This window comes from Pinus tabuliformis, chromosome 5_1 (assembly GCF_031772625.1).
Source record: "Pinus tabuliformis cultivar Carrire ecotype Pingquan chromosome 5_1, CPIR1, whole genome shotgun sequence".
Lineage (NCBI taxonomy): Eukaryota > Viridiplantae > Streptophyta > Pinopsida > Pinales > Pinaceae > Pinus > Pinus tabuliformis.
The window spans coordinates 735,551,555-735,563,971 of NC_142305.1; the positions used below are offsets into that span (position 1 = coordinate 735,551,555).

General features: G+C 36.6%; 1 protein-coding gene across 1 annotated transcript; it reads right to left on the bottom strand.

Moving 5' to 3' along the window:
• Window positions 1-323: 323 nt before the first annotated feature.
• Window positions 324-11,602, bottom strand: LOC149167043 (ADP-ribosylation factor 2). The gene is made up of 7 exons (XM_089432848.1): window positions 11,352-11,602; window positions 10,812-10,968; window positions 9,309-9,379; window positions 3,510-3,629; window positions 1,074-1,192; window positions 798-879; window positions 324-705 (listed from the first exon to the last, which is right to left on the bottom strand). Exons 2-7 carry the CDS (start codon window positions 10,957-10,959, stop codon window positions 700-702), a joined length of 546 nt encoding a protein of 181 aa, XP_089288974.1. The 5' UTR covers window positions 10,960-10,968; window positions 11,352-11,602; the 3' UTR covers window positions 324-699.
• Window positions 11,603-12,417: the final 815 nt, after the last annotated feature.

The window sequence follows — 12,417 nt, forward strand, 5'->3', positions numbered from 1 at the left end:
AGCAATAGGCTAACGCATTTTGTATTTACAATTCGAACAATGATCCTGACTATATTATGTGCCATCTTGAAAAAGCAAAGCAAAACGATGTACTTCAAAATTCTCGTTCAATCAAAACCCCCATTATGCATTTAAGTAAAACTAAAACCAAGGAAAGCACACCATAGATGGTCTTCAGCGGTCGTTAAAAGAACATAGAATAAACAACTTCAAGATATTTTTGTTGAATATCAATAAGCAAGATGTTCGTGCCACATGAAGATTCTTGAAAATAATAAACATAATAAACACAGCTAAAAGAATTTCAATAATGTATTCCAAAATTACAAACCAACCTGTGTATTTATTATCTGGTAGAATGAATTTGAGTGTAATATGAGACAATAAAGCTAGAAATAAGAATACAAGTTTCAAATCAGCCGGAACATTCCTATAGTAATGTCTATGCTCCCCACACAAAAGGCAATATCATAATCATCAAATACATTTATAATAACTACTCATGCTTTGCCATTTAAGCATAATGAGCTATATATAAATTAGTTCATTCCTAGCAGATTGGCACAAACCCATAGAAGAAATTGAATAGTAGTCAAAAGTCAGTTTGACTGCACTTATTTCTTCAAACTGTCTCTGACAAAAATGAAATAAGACGACATTGCCCTACAAAATTCCAGGAACCCAGTTCACCATATTTCTTCAAGCCTGCAAAAGATAAAGGACAAAAATTAGAAATTTCATCCGTTTTGTTGTTTTTTATAAAAACTCATTAATATAGGATAACATGTGTGCTTTGCCTTGTTTGCAATGTTGTTAGAGAGCCAATCCAAGCCCTCATACAAGCCCTCGCCAGAAGTGGCACAAGTGCTTTGGATATACCTAAAAGCATAACACAAATTCAGTCAGACAAATCCAATCTTCAACACTGTTCATTGATTATTGACACTTGCATCTCATGAATGTTATCTAAATTTCACTAGCAGCATGGAAGCAACAATGCCTTGTCAATGAATACATGAAGGCATTTCAAATAGGTACAATACCAAAGTGGAAATCAATGGATAATAATTTACCAGTGGCGCTGCCTAAGGGAATGCAGCCCAAGTTTGTCAGTTATCTCTGCAGCATTCATAGCATTTGGAAGATCTTGCTTATTTGCAAACACAAGCAATACAGCATCACGTAGTTCATCCTGCAACCAGAAGGAAATAGCTGTTACAATCTCTTCTACAAGGAAACATACATGAACACAGGTTTTAAAGCATTGAGGTCAAGTTCTTTGTACATGATTGATTAAAATTAGCCACAACTTATTGAGAGCTGAAGAAGCACTTTAAAGGTTCACTCATTCATAGCAAAAGGGGAACTATTTTATTGCCTACAGTAACAACTCAAATTTTACCGAAGGCTAGTTTTTTATATACTAGAACATGCAAACATAATATAACCTAATTTAACAAACTAGTGCCTTAAATACATAAAATCTTCTAGTTTAATATACTAGAATAATTTAACATACCGGTGCCTAAATGCATAAAGTTGTTATTTTTATGTATATAAATAACGTCATTAATAGTATATTTTAACATACAATCGGCTTATCTATTATTCATTACTTATACATTTATTATTATTTCTTGTTAATATCAAAGTCAAAAATATTTCCAAATCAAAGATAATTGCTTCCCCTACAAAAGTCTTCTAATTTGATATACTAGCATACTTTCATAGTACCTTCCATGAGGTGTAAGCTCAAGCGACAGCATATAGGAAATGCATCATACATGGTAATAACAAGCTCAAATTTGAAACATGTAAAGTATTCTTTACAGAGAGATGATCATTGTAAAAAAGCATAGCTCTTTAAAATACTAGTGAATTTTCCTATAAGGATAAAACAGAGAGGCCACTGGTTTTGACCCAAAATATGTAGAGATCTGGTTTATCATTTATCTCTCCCTCTTTGTTGGAAATCAAGACTAGTAAAAGTTTATGTCTGGCATTTTGTAACATTTTCCTGTGACAAATAAGGCAATGTACTATTATGATATTAAATCTGCTATATGATCTTAATACGATGCAAACCCTACTGAATATTTGAACCAGTCAAGAAATTGCAGAAACATATACAATCGATAGTTTGCATAGCGTTGAAAATAGTACCAAGGAGGTGTTTCCTAGGCATTTATCCTTTTGGCCTATGGAGACACATAAATCACCTTTTGTCAAAGTCATATTATGAGTATATTAATATCAAGGGGGCTAATGTACTTTTTATCTGGAGATGTACTAGGTACTTTATTATTGAAGTCACATGTGATTTAAAAGTTACTTTATGTGGAGATGTACTAGGTACTTTACTATTAAAGTCACATGTGATTTAAAAGTTACTTTATGTGGAGATGTACTAGGTACTTTATTTATTAAAGTGACTTTTATAATGTAAAGTGACTTTATGAGGAAAAAAGTGACCATAGTATTCAAACATTAAAAGTACTAGGGAGGCTCATTAATAGAAAAGGGGACCACATGAGGAGGCGTCAATTGGGGGGACTCATCTCCACCCTTGATCTATGGTTTGAGATTAAATCTCAACCATTAGATCTTAGGGATTGGGTTCCTATCTCATTGGAAAGACATAAAGAGAGAAAAGGAGCTCATACTTCACTACACACTTGAGAGAGCAAGAGGAGAAGAGAAGTGAGAACAAGAAGAAAGGAGGAAGAGGTTGCTACAGCCAACATTTGCAGGAGAACTTAACAGCAGAGGAGCTTCTACAACAGCAGCCCTAAATTTGTGGAGGCCGAGTTTTAAGGAGCCCGAAAATTGTGAAGGTTCCAGAAGTGGCTCATTAGCTGTAGCAGACAAAGAGGTTTGATTCCCTGTGTGTGAGAGCTGCCAAGAGAACGAATTCCTAGCTGGAAGGAGGATGACTGAAATTATCAGTCTATGATTTCTGTGTAAATCTGAAAATTCAGTGCGCACAATCTACCAGGCATATCAGCATTTAATGCTACAGCTGGTTGTGATATAAGTACTGAGTTATATGTATATAAACTTTATTTTCTCAAGCATATAAAATCCTCCTTAGAAGGCTGGTTTTAGGCTGTGGGGTTTTTCCCGGGTCAGTTTGACCAAAAAGTACATGCATGTAGAATTTATATCAGCATGTCAAAACATGTGGGTTGGGCCTAAACAAACACTTGCAATATTGCAAACTGGGTTAAGGGTGCAGAGCATATAAATTTTCTACACATGGATGAACAAATACAATAAACAAGTTACACATACATGATCCTAATTGAACATTCAACCGTCCAATTCATACTTTATGTTTTCAGTGTCATCACACTGCGTTCAGATCTACCTTACGCTATGTAATAACTTTCATTCTATAATTCTGAAACATTTTCATACTGAAATCTTTAACTTTTATTTGCAGAGTTTTTAACTATAGATATTTCATAATTTATCATTAAACACATCACATCATATAACATGAAAGTTACCTCATTCAGCATTCTATGAAGTTCATCCCTTGCTTCTACAACACGGTCTCTATCATTGCTATCAACCACAAAGATGAGACCCTGAGTATTTTGGAAGTAGTGTCTCCATAGTGGACGGATCTGTTTAAAACACAAATTAAAAGAGCAGACCAGGACGTGAGACATTTCAAGTCAAACAGAAAGTATAAAACAAAATACGATGCACTTTTTAACTACTGAATTTAACAAAGGAACAGAGCAAAATTTAAAAATAAACAAGCATAAGCATTATACTATTGGAAAAAAGGACAATTAGACAACCTTGTAATAGAAAAGGACAATATAAATTTGCATATATTCATGGAAACCAGAATGAGATTGAAGAGAAACTTTAGCAGGCCTAAAAATAGAAAATTGTAAAAGCTAAAAGTGGTGGCCCAACAATTAGTGTCAAATATATAGATTTTGCCCCTGGAATCGTGATATTCTCAACTAATTATGGCTTTCGCTTCCATCATAGCACCCTCTCTTCCGTTTGCAATTGTTTACTCCGAGCATTTCTAAAAATAAGTCAAGCAGGGTCAAGCATCTTACTGTAGTGGATGACTCCACAATTATAATCCAACATATGCGAGGCCAGTCAAACACATAAGACATTCACGTAGGTATGCCCATTCATAGAGCTCAAGGTCTTGAAAAGAGTTTAGAAAACATTAAATTTTTCAGGTCGTGAGGGCAATTAACATCGCAGATCAAAAGGCAAATGAAGCAAACATAGTAGAGGTGAGCATGATAAGCATAAATGGGGGGGTTCCAGTTATATCTCACCTCGCATGAATTGATGTGTAGTATAGTTTGCAACATAAGTTTGATGGAAACATGATTTGATGACAACTGGTGGAGCAAATTTAAGTTTGAAGAGATGGACATTAAAGCCCTTGTGTCCTCCATGTACTCACATTTACTCATGCATAAGGTGAAGGTCATCAAACTTATGGTGATGGTATGGAGGGATGAAGGCAGTATTAAGGAATGAATTTCAATATTGGCTATCTACAATGGATCTGTAGAAAATGGCGGAGTGCCAATCTTCAGAGAATTTGGTGGCCATCACTTGAATCATCACTGGAATCATCCCTGGAAACATGGTAGTTGAACTCTGCTATCTCTGACAAGGCTTGTTATTCCTATTATTGTTTGGTTTAGTTATCTTCAGTTGTATGCTCTGTCTCCAATTTGGGTCAGTTGTCCCTTGGTGGACTGGTTCAAATAAGAAGTATCTGGTTCAGTCCAGTTATATAGAATCAATGATCATATTTATGAAGAACTCAGCACAAATGTGAATGCCGAGTAGTTGGTACTCAGGAAGATCTTTCTCACTTTAATAGCCAAATGTCTAGTGAAATTAAAGCTAAAAGGGCAACGGTTTCAGAAATTGTAAAGACATTATCTCATCAAAGCAATAAAATTGAGAAGCTAGAAACAAACTGTAATATGCTTTATAACTGGTCCTAGGCTTTACTAAGAGATTGCACCTGCTTGGAGAACCCTCATACTCCTTTATTAACCCTCCTAATGGTTCTATTGGCCATAGGAATTATGGTTAAAGATAAAGAGACCGTTAAACAATCTCAAGGCAACATTGAAATGTGAATTGCAGATCTGGAACCCAATTTTCAGGCTGGCATTAAACAGGAATTCCACAGTGGTCATGGCTTCAAATAAGTCCAGGTTTTTAAATGTATTGCAAAGTAGTTTCTTTACTGATTTTGGGCCTCTTTGGGAGACTGGATTTAGATATACTATTCTCTGCTTTGTATTAACTTGCCATACAGAATGGCCATTGCAATACCACCTATAAGCATTTGATGATAACATATTAGTATATGGTAAGTTGGGTATGTCCATTGGGTTTTTCTCAGGTGATTGGGAGGAATGATTGTTATCCTCCCCACCCCGGTTCAATTCCCAGAAGTGACATGTTGAGCTCATATAGAGTATATTGTTGTAATGTCTTCGAGACATGTTGAACGGCCTTACCCCTGAAGAATATCTTACCCTTGCCTGCAGGTTGGAAGGCAGGGTGTTTGGTTACATGGAAAAAATATGGTAATATGGGTAAAGTGTATTACCATTTCATTAATTATAAGCAGGATGACATGGCATCAAGTCCCTGGTCCGACTGCCTCTACAGATATTAATGGGCCTCACTTGACGTCACCACTGGTTTAGGTTGCCAAAACTGCAACCGGCCAGTTTATCCCAGGTACCATCCTCAGAATGAGGGTGCCAAAGGGTTCATCATGGTGTGTAATCCATTGTTTAAAAAAAATTACCATATCATTATTTTAGAAATTAGTAGTAATAAATTATAAGGTGCACCAACAAGTGAGGAAGTAAGGGAGGTCAACTAAAACATATTTTATTGTGGAAAGTGAATGTTGAATCAAAGAGGAAAATAATTTACAGCCAAGATTCCTTGGTTCCAAGCAGTAGCAATTTCATGGCCAGCCTGTCTTGGAGGACTAGAGGAAAGAGGGATAGCCCAAGGGCCTGTTTAGCAGAGAAGAGGATCCCATTCCTTGTGTTGTGTAGGACCCGAAGGGTAAACAGAGGTTGGTCCATGAGATGGCTGTAGTAAAAATATGCCTAAGATATTAATTCCCTAGCTGAGAAGTAAGATGTAATTTGGGCTGAATAAGGAGAACCAGAGCCATAGCCAGTGAATTCATCCCCTGTTGTTTCATTTCCTAGCATGGGGGTGCCACCTACACAAACTGGTGCCTATGGCTAGGAGAAAAAATGCTCACCGGGAGCTGTTTCCCCAAGTGCAGAACTCATAATTCTGCTTCTGTTTTGTAAATTTAATGTCAGCTGTGTTCCATGGTGGTAATTAGCATCGTGGGCATCACCAAAGATACCAGAATAATGGATGTCATGTAATTGATAGTTATCAGAACTGAGTCAACTGACCCATGAAGCAACCGATAACATTCCTCACTATATCAGAATGTACATTTTAATGTGTTGAAATAGCTGAATATATACATGGGTATTGACAAAATTTGTTATGGGCAATGTTATTCCAATGCTACATATATAAGTGCCTGTAAATTCTATGTCATAATGCTGGTTGCAGCCTAATTTTCAAACTAAGCCATACAAAATCATATATTGCTTCACCTTTACACTAGCACTGATTCTCAACCATCATCATATTTTCATTCAAATGATGATGGTACTGAATTATCTTGACATAGTTGGCCTCAACATCAGATACTGATGCCTCAATATTATATATCAGGTAAACATAATTGGCATGATTTCTGTAATTTTTACATCTGCAGCATATAATCGCAGAATTGCGTTAATCAGGCATCTCTGGGGGATTCTATTTCACTCCAACTACATTCAAATTAAAGTCCCATGATTCAGACTCCAAAATGACTCAGCAAACCTATTATGAAGAGGTTAACAAGTTCCATCCACCAAGTGATAATCATTATCACAGATCTTCACATGGAATTATGATGCTACTGAATTATCTTGGTGTAGTTGACCTCAACATCAGCTACTGATGCCTCAATATTAAATATCAGGTAAACATAATTGGCATGATTTCTGTATTTTTTACATCCTCTTATCTTCATAATGTAGCATATAATCGCAGAATTGCATTAATCAGGCTCACTCCAACTACATTCAAATTAAAGTCCCTTGATTCAGACTCCAAAATGACTCAGCAAACCTATTATGAAGAGGTTAACAAGTTCCATCCACCAGGTGATAATCATGATCACAGGCCTTCACATGGACAAACAGGGTACTTAGCGGCCCTTCCCAAGCACATCAATCTTAGAAGGGTGGACAGATGGATTGGCTTAGCTATGGGTATTAATTTGCAAATCCATTTTCATTCCCCCAATCCGCCATTCGACAACATTTAATTTGCAAATCCATTTGCATTCCCCCAATCCGCCATTCTTAAATTTGCAGAGATGCATGGTGTCCTGCGCATCAAAATCCCCATATCTGTAACAGGTTCTCGGATCTGTGGAGATCTGGTTTTTATTGGTGCCATCAGAATCTCACCTCGAGAGAGGCATTGAGGATTTATGCAGTGAAAACCCAGTCTTTGGGCATCTCCCTCTCTTGTTTCCAGGTGCATTCATCATCTCTATTTGAATTTGGAGTGTGTAGTCATGGGGGCTGAGGAGGTGCAAGCTCCGGAACTAGAGATGGATCGCTGGAAAAAATCCATTGAGAATTTATTCAGGGTGCTGATGGGAATGGTTGAGCTCACATCCAGAAGGTTGGAGCTTATTGAAAGCAAGAGGGGGGCAAGAGCCAACCTGGCAGAGAAAAAAATTGAATGGCTTCAAGCTAGAATGGAGAGAGTTTGCAAGTCTGGAGGCAGATCTGCTTTCAAACAAGTCAGAAGCAGCAGGCATTGAGCTCTACACAAGTGTTCCAGAGTTCAAGACTGGCAAGACAGAAACTGGCACAGACACACAGGAGGAGCAGGTCAGATGTGCTTCAACAGGTGGTGGATCATTCCATGGGAAAGAGGTACTTCAGTTCGGAGATGCTGAGGCTGGGACTTCCAGGCCCATTTAATTTCTCTTGCTGATAATGTACTGCAAATATGTAAAATTTTTGAGTCAATTTTGTAGAAAGTATGGAAGGTATCAGTGTAGAATCCTAGTCCAGAAGGCCCATAGAGGCAAAAAACTCTGTTTTGGATTTACTAGAATTCTGAGGCAGCTGAGATTACAGAAGCATGTGTATGTAAAATTTAAATATGTATGTAGATGGTTCTGGCCATGTAACCAGATAATTATTGACCAAAAGTAAAATCACATCTAACCAATTTTAACTAGGAGATTTGTTAAGTTTTTACTCAGGTAGCCAGCTCAAAGAACAGAATCAATGTCATTCCCCAGATCAAACATTTTGCTACATCTGAAACATAAGTTAGATCAGTAGTTAGTACTATCAAACCTATGTATTTGGGCCCATACTGGGATCATTATTGCCCTCTATGAGAAATCAGCATTTATGTCTATCTTCAAGGATCAGAATGTGCATTTCTATAAGGCGACAAGATTATGAGACTACTTAGTCCTCTGATATAATTGGTCCTAGTTAGTCCTCTAATATGAATAACCCTAAACAGTAGAATAGCATATTAACGTATAACATATTATGATATTAACGTATAAGGAATAAATATATTACCATAGGAAATTAATAACTACACTCATGTACTGAATGGACCAGATGGTTAAGTTATAAGAGTCAAGACTTAAAAGTAAAAATTAGTGAAGAGTCATAAGGACTCCCATTTCTCTATACCATCCTAAGGCACACATAAAGAAAAGAACACCACATGCTGAAATATTGCATATCTGTAAAAAGCCTCATAGTTCAAGGCTTCAAATGTGGATTTGGCACAGTCAACTCTGCCCAAACACACCTAAACAATTCCATCTTGATGATGTAACTCATAGGATCATATGTGCACCTTACCAGCTTTTGAAAAACAAGTTCATACTTTATAGCACCATATGTACAAAGAGCATTTGAAACAATAATTAGTACTGTTGAGGTACTGAGTGATGTATATGTGTGTTGGGTGTGCCTGTCACAACAGTCAGCTGATTACCTTATTAAAATCTACAATTAGACAGAGATAGTTATAACAATTTATTAGGATGAAAAAGGAGACACCAATAGTTAGCAGTCACATAAGTCAACATAGACTCAAACGACAAACATGCCCACATATATATTGACAGGATGTGACTGGAGTTTCCATACCTTGTCCTGACCCCCAACATCCCACACAGTGAAGCTGATGTTCTTGTACTCGACAGTTTCCACATTGAATCCTACTCCATGAAAGAACCAACTTAGAACTTGCCTCCCAATTATGCCAATGAAAAAACTAAGAAAAGGAAAGGGAAATCTGCTAGAGATACATTAACTGCTTTTTATAAGCCAAGGGAAAAGACACATGTAGAAACTAATACAAACTATTCGAATACACATGAACAAATAAATATATTCAGCACTGCAGATATAAACCTAAATATAACCCACATTAGAAACATTAGAATTTAACAGAGATAATATAATGCAAATAAATTCCTCGATATTGAAATGTGTTAAAAATAAATATTAATGAAAGCACACTACCCAATGATTGGCCATAGATATTTTAATTTTAAAAATTCGTTTGCAGGAGCATCAGCTTTATCCCAAATGGGCTTCTGTTAATCAATGCCCTGGGGATACTCGATATGATGAGGAAATACTGAAAGACAGAACAAGGTGCTACTCCAGCATGCTATTTATTCAATATGCAACTAATACCATTTCTTTGAAAACCTGTGTGCCTAAACAAATAATCTCAAAAGAATTTTTGCCAACCTTATTTTTAACAGTGCCAATCAATCTGCTTAAAGAATACCGGTTGTTATATTAGTCCTTAAGTTTGTTTCTAAGGTGAGATTGGAGCATATCATACAAATTGTTACCAGCAATGCTTCGAATTGTATTGCTATTAGCAGATTTCTAATAGAGAGACACCCAGCTAATTTCTGAATCCCATGTCCAACTTATTATGGACCTTGTTTAGAATATCTAAGCAAACAGACGTGTAAAACTTATTTTGGATTTATGAATTATAATCATGCCTAGGTCCAAAATTTTATGAGGAAACGTCAAATGATGATGGATGGGGAGTAGTTGGTTGTTGATGAACTGCCACAGGTAGCCAGCCGGCCGAAGCCCGAGGATGACAACCCAGACCCTGAAGATGCAGTTGCCAGTGCCTAATTTAATGTTAATGAGTCATTCTGTTAATGTGCCGCCTAGGGCAGACTCTATTGATCTTTTGGGCCTTGTGCCAAGTTTTGGCTGATTAAGCTAGATCGCATGCCCATTTTGTTTAATGATAACCTACTTAGATTTGTAGAATTTTGATTTAAGAGGACAGTTATAAGTAAACCTTAATGACATGATGGTGGTGGCCTTATAATTTACCACATCATACTGTCATATTATTTGAGAGATGGAATGAAGCATTTTTACCACCAACCCCCAAAAAACAAATTCATTAATAACAATAAAATACCCATTTTTTACTCAAATCTAACATATTCTTGTCAAAGTATGATTTGAATTTTGAACTGAAGCCATCAACCTATTTCAATGTGTATTTACAAATGGTGGAGGCAGGGCTGGGACAATAGCAAAAGACCTGTATAGATAAATCCTGCCATTGGCATCGTGCTGTATTTCGGAAAACGATCGACTTACCGATGGTAGGGATGGTCGTAACGATTTCTCCCAGCTTCAGCTTATACAAGATGGTCGTCTTACCAGCGGCATCGAGACCAACCATCAGAATGCGCATTTCCTTCTTTGCGAAGAGCCGACTAAAAAGCTTGGTAAAAGTGAGTCCCATCTTGACCGCCTGATCAACCCCAGGTGCAGATCAGAACCATCATTAGAAAAATTCTTGGCACAGATCATAGATCAGAAGCTCATATTCTTGAAACATTTCTAATCTGATCAAACAGGGTAAAGACAATTGATCATAAACACAGATCTTACATTCGGCGCAGATCTTAAAAGTACCCCTAATGTTTTTTCGTACACCCAAAATAAAATTAAGCAACAACCCACTTAGAACACATGGGGAAATCCCATGATTTATATATAACGAGGGGAATTCCATGAAAAAAAGAAAGAAAACACACGGATCGGAGAGCAGAATTGAATTGCTGTAGATCGCACTATGCTTCAGGCACAATAAAATACCAAATCGTAAGGAAAAATGATGAGAAAGGACCATGCCTGTTAGAGATCCCGAGTTGAAGGGTCAGATCTGAGATTCGAGGGGACAAGAATGGCTCCCCGCAAAGAGATCTGAGACGCCTCTCGAACACCTAGCACTGCTGCCGAAAAGGGGAGGAGGAGGGCAGGATATAGAGACTTGTGGGAAGAAATAGGTTCCTTCGCTCGTCGATCGGACGGTTGACTGTGGTTACAGTAGTCTGCTACCGTGATGGCGTTGCATGTGAACAAACCGCCTTTTGCGGGGCAAAGGTCCTGGAGGTTAAAGGGCTTAGGTTGCTCTCCTTTTATATATGACAAAAATTGTAGACATTTGTGATTTAAAAATGGTTTTCAGCATTGGTGCATATGTAATTATGAATTTAGAGGGTTTCCAGATTATCGAAGAGGTAATATTTAGTCTCAATCACCCGGTCAGAATTTATAAAATATTAATAAAAATGGGAAATGGCGTTTTTTCTCCATTTCTATTTGTTATTTTGAAACTACCTCCCAAAGACAGTCTCTATGGATGGTTGGGTTGTTTTGAAATAGTTAATCTTATAATTTTTTTTTTTAATAAATAAATAAAATATAATTATTTTTTATATTTTTAGTAAATATATTTTTTCTAAATAAAATATAATTATTTTTTTATATTTTGAGAAATATATTTTTACTAAGGTTTAAATTTATTTTAATTATAAATCTAATTTTAGATTTTCAAAATTATTATTGTAAATTTAATTGCTTAATGTATATAAATGGTCAGGTGGGAAAGATATATTTTTAAAAAGGATGACTTTATAGTCTCGTAATTTTGCAACATTTGCTTGTGGCCCTCTTACTCTTTTTTAGAGAATAAGGGTTTGATTTTTTGGGCCTTATTAGTTTTTTCCCAATTTCTCGTTATCACCCCCTTCTTTTTCCAACCCTTTTTTGGTCACTTTGGCATTATGGAATATTGGGGGAAGATGAGGTGGACTACACATCTAACCCTGCCTCCCATCTCATATCTCTCTCCCAACTCGAGATCTCCATGCGCCACATCAATGCTCCATCTTGTCCGCTAGAAAATTTGATGTAT

What these genes read in the sequence shown, in the direction of transcription:
- LOC149167043 (XM_089432848.1), bottom strand. Translation starts at nt 10,959, where the DNA reads ATGGGACTCACTTTTACCAAGCTTTTTAGTCGGCTCTTCGCAAAGAAG. An exon ending in ATGTTGGGGGTCAGGACAAG is followed by an intron (nt 3,630 to 9,308) that starts GTATGGAAACTC and finishes TGTTTTAAACAG; the next exon opens with ATCCGTCCACTATGGAGACA. An exon ending in TTCATAGAATGCTGAATGAG is followed by an intron (nt 1,193 to 3,509) that starts GTAACTTTCATG and finishes TTCTGGTTGCAG; the next exon opens with GATGAACTACGTGATGCTGT.